General features: G+C 43.1%; 2 protein-coding genes across 10 annotated transcripts in view; one reads left to right on the top strand and one right to left on the bottom strand.

Annotated features, from left to right (window-relative positions):
• gatad2b (GATA zinc finger domain containing 2B) overlaps positions 1 to 18,438 on the bottom strand; it is a 142,347-nt gene that overhangs the window by 42,111 nt on the left and 81,798 nt on the right. For 4 of the 8 annotated variants that reach the window (XM_059979947.1, XM_059979943.1, XM_059979946.1 and 1 more), the window contains one exon: positions 9,232 to 9,564. In XM_059979947.1, the coding sequence (XP_059835930.1) occupies positions 9,232 to 9,560 (329 nt within the window). In that variant the 5' untranslated portion in view covers positions 9,561 to 9,564. Of the gene's footprint in view, positions 1 to 9,231; positions 9,565 to 11,570; positions 11,729 to 18,438 lie in introns of all 8 variants that reach the window. The other 4 variants (XM_059979951.1, XM_059979945.1, XM_059979948.1 and 1 more) reach the window with 3 other exon arrangements.
• LOC132399505 (general transcription factor II-I repeat domain-containing protein 2A-like) lies at positions 14 to 7,351 on the top strand. Of its 2 annotated transcripts, none has more exons than XM_059979953.1 (2): positions 14 to 4,052; positions 6,229 to 7,351. In XM_059979953.1, exon 1 carries the CDS (start codon positions 2,114 to 2,116, stop codon positions 3,809 to 3,811), a length of 1,698 nt encoding a protein of 565 aa, XP_059835936.1. In that variant the 5' UTR covers positions 14 to 2,113; the 3' UTR covers positions 3,812 to 4,052; positions 6,229 to 7,351. The 2 variants fall into 2 exon arrangements, with proteins under 2 accessions (XP_059835936.1, XP_059835935.1); XM_059979952.1 differs by having other exon boundaries at positions 4,137 to 7,351.

The following is an 18,438-nucleotide window of genomic DNA, read 5'->3' as shown; positions in this document are numbered from 1 at the left end:
CTGCAATAGATTGGAACAAACATTCATCGTTCTCATATTCTATTGTTGGCCGCACACAACTTACCCTCTCTCCATCCACACATCATACAGCACACAAACTGGCCCTTCAGCCCAACTGGCCCATGCTGACCAAGATTCCCATCTAAGTTAGTCGACCTTCTCGCATTTAGTCCGTATCCCTCTAAGCAAGGCATTCCCAACCTGGAACACACAAACCCCTTGCTTAACCATATTGATCCATGGCATAAAAAACGTTGGGAACCTTGTATTAAATTTTTCCAATCCATGTCCCTGTCCAATTCCCTTTTAAATGTTCTTAATATACCTGCCTCAACCACTTCCTCTGGCAGCTCATTCCATTGAAGACATTGCCCCTCAGATTCCCATTCAACCTCTCCCATCTTATTTGTACACTCTAATTCTTGATGTCCCAACCCTGGAAAAAAGACTAGGTACTATGCCCCTCATGTTTTAATATACATCATTCTCCTATATTCCAATGAAAGAAGTCAAGGTGTCGGTAAGGCCTAATTTTGAGTATTATGTGCAGTTTTGACACCTACCTACAGGACAGATGTAAACAAGGTTGAAAGAGTACAGAAAATACATTACATGGATGTTGTGGTGTCTGGTGGCTCTGAGTTATCAAGAAAGACTGAATAGGTTAGGACTGTATTCTTTAGAACGTAGAAGATTAAGAAGAGATTTAATCAAGGTATACAAAATTATGAGGGGTATAGATAGGGTAAATGCAAGCAGGCCTTTTTCCACTGGAAAAGTGGAAAATACAACTAGAGGTCAGTGGTTAAGGGTGAAAGGTGAGAAGTTTAAGGGGAGTATGAAGGGAAACTTCTTCACTCTGAGGGTTGTGAGAGTGTAGAATGAGCTACCACAACAAGTAGTGCATGCGAGCTCGAGTAGGGAGGACTATGGTCCTAGTGCAGGTCGATAGGAGTAGGCAGTCTAAATGGGTTAGGCCTGGACTAGATGGGCTGAAGGGCCTGTTTCTGTGCTGTACTTCTCTGATTCTATTACTCTATGTCATCCATTGTAATGAAGTGTTTTGAGAGGCTGGTGATGAAAGATAGCAACTCCTGTATGAGAAGCAACTTGGATCCACTCCAATTTGCCTTCTAGAGCAACAGGTCCACAGCAGATGCCATTGGCTCAACCCTGGAACATCTTGACAGCAATCACGCATTCATCAGGACATCTTTCAATGAACATGGCTTAGCATACAATACTGCCATCCCCTCATTACTAATCAATAAGCTTCAAGACTCTGGCCTCAATACTTCCTTATGCAACTAGATCCTTGATTTCTTCTCTTACAAACCCCAGTCAGTTCAGGTTGGCAACAGCGTTTCCATAATCTCCATCAGCACAAGTGCACCACAAGGCTGTGTGCTTGGCTTCCTGCTCTGCTCACTTTTAAGTGTCAACCTAGAATCATTAAAAAGTACAGCACAGAAACAGGCCCTTCAGTCCATCTAGTCTGTGCCAAACCATTTTAACCTCCCGTTGACCGGCACCAGGAACATAACCCTCAATACCCTTTATCATCCATTTACCTAAGCTTCCCTCAAATGCTGAAATTGAGCTCGTATGCACCATTTGTGTCGGCAGCTCATTCCATACTCTCACAACCTTCTGAGTGAAGATGTTTCCCTTCAATGTTACTATTAAACTTTACACATTTCACTCTTAATCCATGACCTCGTTTTAGTCCCACCCAATCTCAGTGGAAAAAGTCTGCTTGCATTTACCCTATCTATAACTATAACTGTCATAAATGTGTATATTTCTATTAAATATCCCCTGCATCTTCTATATTCCAAGGAATAAAACCCTAACCCAGGGGTCGGCAACCTGCGGCTCTTTCATCTCTGTGCTGCGGCTCCCTGTGGCTTTGGAAAATAAATGATGAGTATTTAATTAAAATGTATTTTATGTTAGTTTTTGAAATGTAATTCTAAATTTAAAGATTATGGTGATCTTGGGCAATCTAAATAAAACGTGTTTTTTGTCGCTATTAATATACGTCACCACTGCCAATGCCTGACACCCGCCAGTGCGCGATTTCTTTAATTTTTCGATCCAAGGTAGGCTAACTATGGAGAATTCTAAAAAAAGAAAAGTGACTGAAGAAAACAGAACGTTTACTGATACGTGGGCAGATTCATTTGCTTTCACTGATGACGAGACTGGTTTACCGGTATGCTTAATATGCAATGAGAAACTAGCAAACAACAAAAAGTCAAAAGTCGCAAGACATTTCCAGAATAAACACGCAGCCTTTGCTCAAAAATATCTGGATGGAGATGAGAGAAAAAAGGCCGTTTCGGAACTGATGCGGAAAGTTGATCTGAGCAAAAATTATTTCAAGAAGTGGATGAAGTCTGGAAAATCAACGACATATGCTAGTTTTGTTTCCGCTCAGGAAATAGTCAGGCACGGGAAGCAGTTTACAGATGGTGAATATATAAAAGAATCTTTCATTAAGATTTCAGAACATCTATTCACGGACTTTAAAAACAAGAGTGAAATTGTGCAGAAAATCAGGCATATGCCCCTCTCTGCAAAGACTGTCAAAGACAGAACCATAAAAATGGCAGAAGACATCACAAGACAGCAAATTAAAGACATCAATTCAGCTGTGGCCTACTCGATTGCCTGTGACGAGTCTAAAGACAAAGGTGATATTGAACAAATAGTGCTGTTCTGCCGGTATGTAAACTCTGCCAGGCCACAGGAAGAAATGATTGAGTTGATACCTCTAAAAGGCCAAACACAGGGGGAGGACATCTGTGAGGCTGTCTTGAATTGTTTAAGAGCCAAAGTAATAAAGACCACCCACCTGGTGTCAGTAGCTACTGATGGGGCACCAAGTATGACAGGAGCGCACAAGGGATTTGTGGTTTTACTGCAGAAGTCGCTGGACAGAAAGCTGCTGACTTTTCACTGCATCTTGCACCAAGAGGCACTGTGCGCTCAAACATTTTCTCCGGAATGCACAGAAGTAATGGATGTTGTCATTCAGATTGTCAATAAAATAATGGCAAAAAGTTTAAATCACCGTCAATTCCGTTTGTTACTGGACGAGCTGGAAAGCGCATATTCTGATCTCCTGCTACACAACAAAGTCCGGTGGCTGTCAAGAGGGGAGGTGCTGAAACGCTTTGTCGCGTGTCTGGAAGAAGTGAAAACTTTCCTGGGCAGCAAAGGGCTCACCTTTCCTGAGCTGGAACAGCCAGAGTGGCTGGAAAAGCTACACGTCATGGTAGACATGACAGCGCACCTGAACACGCTGAACACAGCTCTTCAGGGGAAAGGACGCACAGCTCTACACATGTTGGAGGATGTTTTGGCATTCGAGCGCAAGTTGACAGTGCTTGACAGAGATTTACAGAAAGGCACATTGTCTCACTTCTCCAATTTGAGAGAGTTCAAACAAGCTCATGACATGATAATTTCGGAATATTTACATTCTGTAATCATCGCAATGCAAACATCGTTTGGGAAACGCTTCTGTGAGTTCAGAGAGGTAAAAAACATATTATCCTTCCCGGTCACTCCCCTAAGCATCGATCCATCCCTACTGAATACGACTGCATTGGCAGGTGTGAGTCAACCTGATCTTGAGATGGAACTAGGCGACATAGCCGACAAAGACATATGGGTGTCCAAGTTTAGACGCTTGACAGCAGACCTTGAAGATGTTGCCCGTCAGAAGGCCGTTCTTGCTCAGAATCACAAATGGAGTGATATTGAAAACCTCCCCAAACCGGACAAACTTGCGTTCGAAACATAGAATGCTATCCCCGACATTTATGTAAACATTAAAAAGTATGCGCTTGGAGTCCTGTCGATCTTTGGATCCACATATGTATGTGAGCAGGTGTTCTCCAACATGAACTTTATTAAAATCAAACATCGTGCACGCCTCACAGATGACAGCTTGCGATCCTGTGTGAAGATGAAGGTGACGTCATCCAGCCCTGATGTGCAGACGCCGTGCGCTGAGGTCCAGGAGCAGAAATCCCATTAACCAAGTATGATAAATATTTTAATTGCCTATTATTTTATGTATATTCAATTTTTTCATTGTTCAGTGAAATAGTACTTTTATTTTTCAGGTTGACAGCTGGCTGACGTTATTTTTGGTTTGCTGCTGGCAGACAATTTAAGTTCGGCGTTTTTCATAAATACAAGAAGGACTCAAATAGACATTGAGTATTTTACTTAAAAGTAACCTTCAACCCAACGTCTTTTGTTCGGAGTTCAAAAAGTTTTTGTTGCATGCAGAAATGTAATCTCGTTTTCTCTGCAGGAGTTCATCAATTTCATAAATGCAACACATTATAGTTTGTTTATACATAGCATAAAGGCAAAAAAAACGTTGTATGCAGTGTTATTTCATTTTAAATGTGAAATGGGTTTTGTGGCTCCCAGTGTTTTCTTTTCTGTGGGAAACGGGTCCAAATGGCTCTTTCAGTGGTAAAGGTTGCCGACCCCAGCCCTAACCTATTCAAGCTTTCTTAAAACTCAGGTTCTCCAGCCTTGGCAACACGCTTGTAAATTTTCTTCGTACTCTTTCAACCTTATATCTTTCATGCAGGTAGGGGACCTAAATTGCATACAATACCCCAAATCAGGCCTCACCAACACCTTCTACAACTTCAACATAACATTCTGTACTCAATACTTCGATTTATGAAGGCCAATGTGCCAAAAGCTTTCTTTACAACTCTTTCTACCTGTGATACCACTTTTAATGAATTATGGACCTGTATTCCTGGACCCCTTTGTTCTACAGCACTCCTTAGTGCCCTATGGTACACTGTGTAAGATCTACCTTCGTGGGTCATCCGCCAATCTGCTTAACCACATTATCATCCAGACCGTTGATATAGATGACAAAAAATAACTGACCTGGCACCAATCCCTGCCGCACACCACTAGTCACAGGCTACCATCTACTACCACTCTTTGGGTTCTCCCAAACCACAAAGCCATTGTCTCATTCAGTATACTATCTCCTAAGACAATAAGACGTAGGAGCAGAATTAGGCCATTCAGCCCATCGAGTCTGCTCTGCCAGTCCATTATGGCTGATTCCAGATCCAACTCAACCCCATACAACCTGCCTTCCCACCATATCCTTTGATGCTCAAACCAATCAGAAAACAATCATGTTCCATCTTAAATATACCCATGACTTGGCCTCCACCACAGTCTGGGTAGAGCATTCCCCAGATTCGCTACTCTCTGGCTGAAAAATTCTTCCTTACCTCTGCTCTAAAAGGTCACCCCTCAATTTTGAGGCTGTGCCCTCTAGCTCTGGATACTCCCAAAATAAAAAAACATCTACTCCACATCACCCTATTTAGTCCTTTCAACGTTCGGTAGGTTTCAATGAACTCAAAGCTGCCAAACGCTCTTCATCTGGTAACCTTTTCATAATTCGTTCCTGGAATCATCCTTCTGGACTCTCTCCAATGACAACACACCCTTTTTCTGAGATATGATCCTAAACACGAGTAAATCAACAACTCCACTCTAAGAAGGGAAGAAGGCAAAAGAAAGGAAATTATAAGCAAGATAGTCTAAACCTCGGTGATTGGGAAAGTGTTGCAGCCTATTATTTAGGATGAGGTTTTGGGGTACTTGATAAAATACCGTAAATCAAAAGTCAGCATAGTTTCTGTAAAGGGAAATCTTGCCTGGCAGATCTGTTAAGTCTTTTGAGGAAGTAACAAGCAGGATGGACAAAGGACAGGCAGTGGATGTCATTTACTTGGATTTTCAGAAGGTGTTTGGTAAGGTACCACACATAAAGCTGCTTAACAAGATATAATCATATGGTGTTACAGGAAAGGTACTGGCATGGATAGAGGAATGGATGATAGGCAGAAGTTAGCAAGTGGGGATAAAAGGGGCTTTTTGTGGTTGGTTGCTGGTGACTAGTGGTGTTCCTCAGTGGTCAGTATTGGGACCGCTGTTTCTCACATTATTTATTAATGATTTAGATAACTAAATTGATGGTTTTGTGGCAAAGCTTGCAGACGATATGAAGATAGATGGAGGAGTAGGTAGTGCTGAGTAGGTACACTGGTCCATTAAGACCTTTTCGCAGTACCGTATGTGCATGGAACTCAGCAAGTCAGGCAGCATCTATGGAAAGACTGAACTATTTCCATCTTTAATATCTTTATTTTTCCCTTTCAGGGTTCTTTTGAAGACGCTGACTTTGGTACTTTGTAGGATTGGGACTGGCTCTCGGAGTTTCATAACTGGCCATTGTTTGGCATGCCTAGGGCTCGGCCTAAGAGTGGCTCAGAGTTAGAAGTCTAGGGTCTCAGGGCTCTGGAGACAGATGGATCAAGGATCGGTGTCGTCGAGGGAGTCGGTAAATCTGCTGCTGTATGCCTGGAGACACAGGATCTTTGAGATCTTCAGGCACAGAACTCAGAAAAAGCGACGTAACGGACTTCTAACATCATAAACCAGCGAGTTGTTTGTTATGCCTCCCTGCTAACTGGGAAAATGGAGACACCTCCTTCTCCCTTATTAGGGAGAAAGAGAGCCTGTGGTATGTCGTATATTGGGTAAAATGTGAAGTCTTTGGGGTAACTGCAAGTCTGTGTCTTTGTTATTGCTTTGCTCACACTTGAGTGCTTGGTGGCAGGTGCTGATGCCTTTTTTGCCGGTGGGGGGAGGGGGGATTATTGCTCACTGCTGATTATGCACGGAGGGGAGGGAATCTGGGAGTGACTTTGGCATTCTAGCTTTAAACTGTCATTCATTCTTTGGGCACTCCTCTGTTTTCATGGATGATTGCAAAGATAAAGCATTTCAGTATGTATATTGTATACATTTCTGACATTAAATTGGACCATTGAACCTTTAAACAGTTCTGATGAAGGTCTCAACCCAAAACGTTGACTGTTTATTCACCTTCCATGGATACTGCTTGACTTGCAGAGTTACATCTTATATGTAGTGCTCAAGATTACCAGCATTTGCAGAATCTCTTGTGGCTCTGATTTGCTGCTTCACTGTCAAGTCTCTTCAAGGTATCCCTACTCTTTCTTACTTTCTTCACAGAAGTACAGTGAGATTCTCTCTTACTGCTCCCCCTCTGAGATCTCTGCTGTTCTGAGTCCTGACGAAGTGTCTTGGTCCGAAACATTGACTGTTTATTCCCCTCTGTAGACGCTGTCAGACCTGCTCAGTTCCTCCAGCATTCTGTATGCATTACCAAGGAACAGGTTTTGTTCTTTACAGTGTATTTCTGCAGCTGGCCCGAAGGGGGTGTGGAAGAGCAGACTGCTCCTAAGCAGGGAGCTGGTTTCTGCCTGCCTCACGGTCACACCCTCCCTGGGGTTCAATTCTGACCTGGAGCCTGTCTTGTGTGGGAACGTGCCTGAACTCCCTGACCCTGTGTGGGAACCACTACTAAAAACATTAAAACTGATGGGACATTGCAACCCTCAACCACTCTGCGAGACAGCAGAGCGACACATTTTGAATTATTATTTGGTATATTGCTGAATTACAGAAGCTCTGCACCAATGGCAGTGTAAGCACTCACTTTGGCTTTGGCTCTCCAAACTATTACTTATATGCGTGACACAAAGCTCTCTCTCATAATCAACATTCTACTGTCTCTAATGTGGTTTACAGCACCAGTGACTTACGACAGAGGAGATACCCAAGAACAATTCCATCAGACTCGTTTCCTCTTCCCTTCTCTTCTGGTATTCTCACTCCTTCCTAGAAGCTCACAAATTTGATTCTTTTGGCATTTATCTTCATAGGAGCTAATTAATCTTCTGATCCGCATGTGGAAGAACGTGTTCATTAAAAAGGTGGACCTAAGAGTTCCACAGAGCAACAGGCCCTTTAGCACATGACATCTGTGCTGAGAATGACGCCAAGCTGAAATAATCCCATTTGCTTGCACATGATCCACATCCCTCTGTTCCTGTATAATGTCCAAATCTCACGGTGGATAAATCCCCATAGCAACAAGCAATCTGCTGGAAGAACTTAGTGGTTCAAGCAGAATCTGAGAGGAAAGGAACTTTGAAACACTATACCAGGACCACAGAATTCTTCCAGCAGATTGCACCTTGTTCCAGATTCTAGCACCTGCAGTCTCCTGTGGCTCCAATGAAGATAAAAGATTATTTAGATTAGCTTTATTTGTCACAGGCATATCGATACAGTGAAATGCTTTTGTGTCAACAACCAATGCAGTCCGCATATGTGCTGGTCAGCTCACAAGTGTCACCATGCTTCTGGTGGCAACATAGCATGCCCACAACTTACTAACACAGCGGAAACCCACACAATCAAGGGGAGAATGTAGAAACAGACAGGGCAGAATTGAACCTGGGTTGCAAGCACTATACCAGCATTGTGGTTAGTGTAACCGCTACACTACTGTAATGGAAATCCATAGGACCTGATGAAGTGTATCCTCTTGCTCCTTTGTGAGGTAAGGGAGGAGATTGCCAGGGCCCCTGATCAAGATTTTTATAGTATTGGTGGCCATGACATTAGTTGGCTATTCCAAGATGCCACAACAGTAAAACAAACATCTACCTTCTTTCCAACTGGTTAATTACAGCTTGGGAAAAGTGAGTGAGTTCCAGTTAACACAAGGGGTCTTACTGAGGAAGGGAAGGCCGTGATGAGGACATTGTGATTCTACAGCAGGATCTACAGAGTAACATGACAGAAACTAAGCAAATGGAGAATGATATGGAGAAGTGTGAGATCATGCACCTCATAGATCAGTGAACAGCATTACACAGGAACAGGCCCTTTGGCCCGCAACATCATGGTGACACCAACCACATGTCAATTTTAAACTGTACTTGATCCATATCTCTATGGAGAGAGGGGATGGGGAGAGGGAAGGGGTGACAAGGGGAGAGGAGAAAGAGAGGAAGAGGAAAGGTGTGACAAGAGGGTGAGGGGGAGGGTGGGAGGGACAAGAGGGAAAGGAAGTGGGAGGAAGATGGAGAGAGAGGGGTAAGGAGGACATGAGTGAGAGAAATGTGAGTGACAGAAAATGGGGTGGTGAGATAGTATGTGAGATAGGGCAATAAAACTGGAGTTTGATAGGGAATGAAAGACAGACATACTTTATTGATCCCGAGGGAAATTGGGTTAAGTTCCCTGGTCTGACTGCCTCCCCCACTCCCCACAATGACACAGTACCTCTTGTGTGCGCTCATGTCAACGGGCTCATCTCCCATGTTCTCCTTCCCTGCTTTGCTAACATTGCGAAGTTCAGGCCGAGGCTTCAAGCTGCCGTTCATCTTCTCCTCACCCGCCTTCTGATGCTCAGGCTTGGCCCCCAGGTCCTGGGCCACTTCAGGGCCTGCCAGGTCCTTCCTCTTCAGCAGGGCCAGCATCTTCAGCCGCTCCATGGCTTCATGCCCTTCTACCTTCAGCCGCTTGGCCACCAGATCATCGCGCTCCTCCGCCCGGTCCAGCCCCCGTTTCAACAGGTGGAGCCTCAAGGCGTCGTCCGTCATTCGATCCATCCTGCTGTGGGGAGAACAAGGGCACAGGGTTAATTTCAGGGCTGAGGCACCAATTTATTTACATACAAGCACAGACAATGATTCCATGGATCCTCCAGAAATGTCAGCTGAGGAAATATTGGACATAGTCAAAACCTTCCTCCAGACATCTCATTGTTTCTGAGGCAATCCAAGCATTTGAAGGGTTGCAATTGAGAGGCAATAAAGTTCTAGGATGCCAGCGGAGGCTAGAATTGTTAAGTTTGTTGGGCTACATGGAACAGTACAGCACAGCATGTCTGTGTTAACCATGGTGCCAAACTAAACCAAACCACCTACCTATGCAGGGTCCTCCTTTACTGTGTCTGCTTTCTGCACCACCAATAGCCAGTGCCACAGATCTCTGCCCCACACCCCACCCCTGCACCTTAAACCTATATCCTCTAGTATTTGACATTTCCATAACAGGACAAAGACTGACAACCTATCAGGGCTCTTATAATTTTATAAAGCTATAACAAGTTTCCCTTCAGCCTCGGCTACTCCAGAGGAAACAATTTCAAGTTTGTCCAACTTGTTCCTCTAATCCAGGAAGCATCCTGGTGAACAACTTCTGCACCCTTTCCAATGTCCCTGCATCCTTTCTGTAATGGATCAACCAGAGCTCCATACAAAACTCCAAATGTGGTCTAATTATAGTTATATTCACTGCAACGTGACTTCCTGACTCTTACATTCAGTTCCCCAACCAATGACAACAGACATGCCATCCACCTTCTTTACTGTCCTATCTACTTTCAGAGAGCTATGGATATGGATTTGGACCCCAAGATCCCAGCATACATCAAAGCTGTTAAGTGTCCTACAATTTACAGTACAGTAAACATTCCCTTACATTTCATACACAAAAGTTTAATACCTCGCACTTGCCCCGATTAAACTCAATCTGCCATTTCTCCTCCCATATCAGTAACTGATCTATATCCTTTGACATCCTTCTTCAATGACAGCAATTTTTGTGTCACCTGCAACAATACTCACTAGCCAACCTACACTTTTGTCCAAATCACATATGAATTCAGTGGCCACTTTATTAGGTACACCTGTACACCAGCTCATTTACACAAATGTCTTATCAACCAGTTATGCAGCAGCAACTCGATGCACAAAAGCATCCAGGCATGGTCAGGAAGTTCAGTTGTTGTTCATACCAAACATCAGAATGAGGAAGAAATGTGATCTAAGTGACTTCAACTGTGGAATGATTGTTGGTGCCAGATGGAGTAGTTTGAGTATGTCAGAAACTGCTGATCTCCTGGGATTTTCATGCACAACAGTCTCTAAGAGTTTATAAAGAATGGTGTGAAAAACAAAAGAAAACATCCAGTAAACGGTAGTTCTTTGGGTGAAAACACCTTGTAAATGAGAGAGATCAAAGGAGAACGGCCAGATTGGTGAAAGCTGACAGTAAGATGGCAGAAATTCAAATAATCACATTATACAACAGTGGTGTGTAGAAGAACATATCTGAATAACAACACATTGAACCTTGAAGTGGATGGCCGGCAGAAGCAGAAGACTAGGAACATACAGTCAACAGCCACTTTATTTGGTACAGAAGGTACATAATAAAGGTTGGGGGGGGTGTGTGTGTGTGTGTGTGTGTGTGTGTGTGTGTGTGTGTGTGTGTATGTGTGTGTGTGTGTGTGTGTGTGTGTGTGTGTGTGTGTGTGTGTGTGTGTGTGTGTGTGTGTGTGTGTGTGTGTGTGTGTGTGTGTGTGTGTGTGTGTGTGTGTGTGTGTGTGTGTGTGTGTGTGTGTGTGAGTGCGCGCGCGTGTTTTTGTGTGTGTGTGTGGGGGTGGGGCCACCCCAACATTGATCCCCTGTGGAATACTGATACTGCTACCCTCTGTCCTTTACGGCCAAGCCAATTCTAGATCCAATGCTTCTAGATCTTCTAGGTTGGAGGAAGCAGGAATGGCAGGATTTCAACAACTCAAGGAGGTAATAGCCATCATTAAAGACCCTCACCATCTGGCACATCATTACCATCAGGGAGGAAGTACAGGAGCGTGGAGACCCACTGGGAATGGGTTTTCCCATCTGGCATCAGAGTTTTGAATGGTTCAGGATACTATTAACACCACCTCACTATTTTCACAGATCACATCTTCACACAAGTCCTAAAACTAGATAAAGATAACACAATTAAATAAATAACAAAAAACATTATACTTGTTCATTTATTTATTGAGAAAAATGATCCAATATTACATGTATTAGTTGGAAAAGAACCTTTGCTTTCAGTAACTGGTATGACCACCTTGTACAGCAATAACTTCAACCAAACGTTTCCAGCACCTGTTGATCAGTCCTGTACATCATCTTGGAGGAACTTTCAGACTATTCCTCCATTTCTGGGATAACTTTCATGAACAGCCCTCTTCAGTTCATGCCACAGCATCTCATTTGGGTTAAGGTCTGGACTCTGACTTCCCCATTTCAAAACATGAATTTTCTTTTTTTAAAACCACTCTGTTATTGATTTACTCATGTTTTGGATCATTGTCGTGTTGTATCATCCAACTTCTATTAAGCTTCAGGTGATGGACCGCTACCTTGACGTTCTCCTGTAAAATGTAATGATTTTGAATTCATTGTTCCCTCAACGATTGCAAGCTGTCCAAGCCCTGAGGCAGCAAGCAGCCCTAAACCAGAATGCTCCTTCCACCATGCCTCACAATTGGGATGAAGTTTTGGTGTTGGTGTGCAGTGCCCTTTTCCCTCCAAACACAGCAATGTGCATTTCAGCCAAAAAGTTAGATTTTTGTCTCATCTTTCAACAGAATATAGTCTCAGAAGTGACTATATGGAACATTCAGACTGTCTTCGCAAACTTGAGAAGGGTGTCAATGTTATGAAGAGAAGGCAGGAGAAAAAGGTTGAGAGGGAAAATAAATCAGCCATGATCGAATGGTGAAGAAGACTTTATGGGCTGAATGGCCTAATGCTGCTCCCTTGTCTTATGGACTCCTCATAACTGTTTCTGGAAGCTGTTGCATGCCAACTAACTGCCTCATTACGACAGAATCTCAGTGGCTCTGAAGAGTCAGAGTTCTGATTCTTACATTAACAGGCAATGCAGCTCTTGCAGGCAAATGATCCCACTCAACCCCCTTGTTGAATGAGGAGCAGGCACACTGACATATACTGTTTGGACTAAGTTGGCACTGGGAATCATCCGTGGCCTGCAGAAAATTGTTCCAAAATTTCTCTTAAATATACCTCTTTTGAATGACTTCCACTGCAATCTGCAGCATGTAACTTCCCTCCAAGCAATGGACTTTTAAATCAACTCAATGATCTTCATACCTCAAGATCAACTGAGGAACCTGGACCAGTCAGGTATGGCACCTGTGAGGTTCATTACTATGGCTGGAAGTGAGGCAGGAGAGGGGAGTCTAAGCCAGGCTGAAATGCAGGGGATGAGGCCTCCTCTACCCAGCATCTTGCTGGCAAATGTGCAGTCACTGGAGAACAAAACAGAGGACCTGAGGGCAAGCTGTATCAGAGGCAACTGAGAGTCTGCTCAATTGTATGCTTGATTGAAGCTGGCTTTGTCCGGGTTCCCAGATTCAGCAGTCTAACCAGAAGGATTCTCCATTCACAAAATGGACTGAACTGTTAACTCAGGAAAGGCAAAAGGAGGTGGTTTTTTTTATGGTTAACTCTTGTTGGTGTTCCGACATGGTGGTTCTGTCGAACTAGTGTTTCCCCCGACCTTGAACTCTTGATAATTAAATGCTGTCTGTTCTATTTATCAAGGGAGTTCTCATCCATGATCTTGACCACAGCTTACATACATACCTACAACTATAATCAAGCATTCATAACACCACACAATGTCACTTACAAACAAGAAACAGCCCATTCCGACTCATTTCAAGAAATAATTCCTGCCCAATTACCATCAGCATGTAAACTGTAGCATAAGAGGTCCCAACACACTAGACCACTGTGACACTAAGACAATGAATACCTAGTGCTCCATACCCAGACAGCATTTTGGTAAATCAAATTGCTTGGCTGTCCTTCTCCTACCTGCCTACAGGTAGGAGGTTAAAAAGCAGAGCCCCAGAGATTAGGACAACAAAGAGGTAGTTGCAGAAGGCAGAGGAGTGATTACAGGATTGTTTTGAGTTAATGGTTTGGTTAATATTCAAGCACTCATCTGGAGATTTGAATGAATACACCATGGTTAGAATGGACTTCATTAAAACAGCTGTAGATAGTGCGTCCCCACTAAATCATTCATCGTCTTCCCCAACGAAAAGCCCTGGCTGCACCATGACATCCGAAATCTGCTGAGGGCCAGATACAGAGGCATTCAAGTCTGGAGACCAAGAAAGTTACAACAGGTCCAGGTACGATCCCCGGAAAGTCATTTCAGGGGTAAAGTGGAGATCCCAGACCAAACGAGTCAATGAGGGATGCTCGACAGCTGTGGCAGAGCTTGAATGCTACAAACCGCTTCTAAAATTAAATCAAGCAACCCGGGAGACAGCAGGGCTTCGCTTCCAGATGAGCTCAATGCCTTTTATGCTCACTCTGACTGTCAGAATATGAAGGAGCCACAGTGAACTCCCATATCCCTCAGTGATCCTATGATTTCAGTCTCTGAAGCTGACATGCAGGCTGCCTTTAGAGGGTGAATCCTTGGAAAGTATCTGGACTGGGTACCTGGCTATGTACTGACCTGCACTGATCAACTGGCCGGTGTGTTCACTGAGATCCATAATCCCTTGAGTCTGGTACCCACCTGCTTCAAGCAGGCTTCTCTTATACCGATGCCCAAGAAGAGCGTGGTCACCTGCCTCAATGGCTATCACCCAGTTGCACTTAAATCCACAGTGATGAAGTGTTTTGAGAGGTTGCTGAGAAAATGTATCAGCTCCTGCCTGAGAGGCGACTTGGATCAACTCCAATTTGCCTACTGCAGCGACAGGTCCACAGCAGATGTCAGCTCATTGTCTCTTCACTCAACCCTGGAATATCTAGATGGCAAAGATACATACATCAGAATGCTCTACATCAACTAAAGCACAGCACTCCATACCATCATCCCCTCAAAACTAATCAATAATTTCCAAGACATGGACCTCAATACCTCCTTGTGAACTTGGATCCTGGATTTCCTTACTTGTAGACCTCAGTCAGTTGGGATTGGCAACATCTCCTCCACAATCTCCATCAGTACAGGTGTATCACCTGCTCTACTTGCTTTACATACATGACTGGCTAAGTACAACTCCAACACTAAATTCAAGTCTGCTGATGACACCACTGTTACTGGTTGAATCAAAGGTGGTAATGAATCAGCATATGAGAGGGAGATTGAAAATCTGGCTGAGTGATGTCATAACACCAATTGCTCACTCATTGTCAGATTATAAACTTCAGGAGATATTTATGAGCCAGTCCTCATTGAAGGATCAGAAATAGAGAGTGTTAGCACCTTTAAATTCCTGGGTGTTACTATTTCAGAGAACCTATCTTGGGCCCAGCATGTAAGTTCAATTACGAAGAAAACATTGAAGCGATTCAACTTCTTTAGTTTACAGAGATTCAACATGACATCTAAAATTTTGACCAACATTTATAGATGTGTAGAGAAGAGTATATTGATTGGCTACATCACAGCCTGGTATGGAAAAACCAATGCCTTTTAATGGCAAATCCTACAAGAAGTAGTGGATTCGGCCCAGTACATAATGAACAGTCCTTCCAACCATTGAACATATCTACACTGTCGTAGGAAAGCAGCATCCATCCTCAGGGATTCCCACCACCCAGGTCATGCTCCCTTCGTGTTGCTGCTATCAAGGTACAAGAGCCTCAGGACCCACACCACCAGGTTCAAGAACAGTTACCACCCCTCAACCATCAGGTTCTTGAACAAAAAGGGATAACTACAATCAACTTAACTTGCCCCCATCAGTGAAACGTTCCCACAACATATGAAACCACTTTCAAAGACTCTTTATCTCATGTTCTCGTTACTTATTGCTATTTATTTATATTTGCATTTGCACAGTTTGTTGTCTTCTGTACTCTGGTTGATCTTTCATTCATCATGTTATAGTTAGTTGAGTACATCCACAAGAAAATGAATCTCAGGGTTGTATATGGTGACCTTTATAATGCATACCATTTACTTTGAACTTTGGATCACGTATGTGCAAGACAATTTATGCAATTCGCCATCTATAAAATTAGCTCCACTTGAGGACTCTGTCCCTGACACTTCCTTCTTCCTTAGAAGCAGTTGTTGAGGTCCCAAACCTGACTTTGACTATGCATTCTAGAATGAGAAGCAGGTGGAAATTCAATGTCCCACACTCACACCAAAAGTACATAAGAGCATTAGACATTTAACTGCTTCAAGCAGATGAAAAACAGAGTATACTATAGAAAGTTAGAATGTTGTGTGTAGTTGTACAACAGATTGGTGAGACTCCATTTGGGAGTACTATGTTCAGTTCTGGTCACCTGTTATAGGAAACATGCCATTAAGTTAGAAAGAGTCCAGAAGAAACTTATGAGGTTATTACTGAGGACTGAGTTATGGAGAGAAGTTAGGGAGATGAGGACTTTTTCCTTGGAGTGTAGGAGAATGAGGGTGATCTCATAGAGGTGTATAAATTTTTGAGGGGCAAAGATAGGGTGAATGCATCCTGTCTTTTTTCCAAGCAGAATCAAACATAAATTTAAGGTGAGAGGGGAAAGATTTAATTGCCATCTAAGGAGCAACTTTTTTTTACTATGGTATGAGCTGCCAGAGGAGGTAATTGAGGAAGGTACAGCAACAACTTTTAAAAGACCCTTGGATCATGGATAGAATGATATACATCAAACACAGGCAAAGGGTTTAGATTGGAATCTTGGTCACCATAGACCAGTTGGGCCAAGGGCATGTCAATATGCTGAATGACTCTTAAATGTAAAACTAATCAGAGACAATAACTTTCAGAAGAGAACACCTAGAATTCTGTGCAGGGTTCTAATTGCTTTTGTCTATGGAAACATCAAAAAGAATGATTTACAAGATCTAAGAGATTTGTAACGAGAAGAGGATGCAAAGGACCCAGACTCTTCCTCTTGAATAGAAAAAACTCGCTAGGAGAAGATGGAGAGAACAGATTTCTGCTTGTGGGACAATTAAAAACTAAATTAACACGAAATGAGCTGTCATAGAAAGCAATTGAGGCAGGTACAATGACATTATTTAAAATACATTTAGACAGGGTTTAGAGGGATACGGGCTAAATACAAGCAGATGGGCACCTGATCAGCATAGATGTGCTATACTACCCTACGACTCTACGAAATGCAAAATGCTATGGGATGTCATTAAAAAAAGACGAAGTGTGAGAACATGGTCAGGCAGCACCTGTGAAGGGAAGGGCAGAATTAATGACCACAAAACATTGGAGCAGAAGTAGGTCAATCAGCTCATTAAAGTCTGCTCTGCCATTCTATCATGGCTGATGTAGAGCATCAACACTAGTGGAGATGCTTGGGCTGAAAGCAGGCTGTTTCTGTGCTGTACACTCTGTTTAACAGTTTACAATAAAATATTCCAACTTCAGTGCAACAAGCCTGTCCACGTACTATTGCACAGTTGAATATAATTACATCAAAGTAGTGTTTAATTATAAGGAATGGCACTGCATCATTTTAATTAAACACAGCTTTTGCAGTCTGTGCACAGACATTGGTGAGCTACTAGATCGTGAATGAAGCTACAGGACTGGGACTGGGTGGACCATGTATTTTATTTCATGATTGCATCTCGAACTGGGAGATTCCAAGAACCCCTTGGCCAGACTGCATCCAGAAGGCCTGTAAGCTGGCAGTGAATTTATAAGAAATCTTGTAACCCTGAGCGTAGTAAGAATCCACAAATGTCTCCCACTGGGGAAGTTGAAGTGTATAGCACACAGATTAAAGGGGAGACACCAGGGGTTGCAGATGCTGGAATCTGGAGCAAAATATAGACTGCCAGAGAACTCAGCAGGTCTGGCAGAGTGAAACAGAGGGTTACTATCAGGCTGACACACAAGAGGCTGTAGATACTAGAACCTGGAGCAGCTGGAGGAACTCAGCGGGTTGAACTGTATCTTCAGGGAAAAGGGACAGTTGAGGTGTTGCGTTAAAATCTTTCATTATTAGTCCAGTTCAAGGATTTCAACCTGAAACATAAACTATCAAAAGATGCGAACTATTACCAATATTGCTGCAGGTACTGTTTTAAAAGTGCAACTATCACAGTCAGTATGCTGCACTGGTGCCTTTTTCCATGCACTCTCTCAGCTGAGAATTAAAGATTACAGAACCAACCAGTACCCTGTGACACGTGTGTTCTGCAGAGCAAGAATATATTACAACCTAATGGTGTAGCAGGAATCATAGAAATTTTATGAAAAAACTAGAAAATAATATTGTCAATTGTCAACTTGCTAAATGTAGTCATGTCGTTCAGTTTTACCAGCCACTGAGAGTCCACTATGTCATTGGCCCTCAGCTTGTGTCAGCACAGTACATATTAAGTCCTGTGAGAGCTGACTGCCTCAAATCAATAAATTGCACCTCCGAGAGTGCTAATAAACACAATTCTGATTCAGTTTGCATTTGATCTCAGGAGGGCATCCCAGGTAGCAGGATGTTCAATAAGTTCAGGGAGCTTTCTGCTTCCTGAAACTCCAGTACTGATACCAAGCAGCCCTAGGCTGCCAACACTCCAGCTTCTAATAGGAGTTCATTCTAGGGTCTTAAGAGTGACTGGTGAGTTAGTTGATGCATCAAGTTTTAATTTTCCAAAATCCTCTGGTTTGCAGAA

Source organism: Hypanus sabinus, chromosome 9 (assembly GCF_030144855.1).
Source record: "Hypanus sabinus isolate sHypSab1 chromosome 9, sHypSab1.hap1, whole genome shotgun sequence".
NCBI lineage: Eukaryota > Metazoa > Chordata > Chondrichthyes > Myliobatiformes > Dasyatidae > Hypanus > Hypanus sabinus.
The sequence above is the reverse complement of the archived record's forward strand: the minus strand, read 5'-3'. Positions and strand labels throughout refer to the sequence as shown.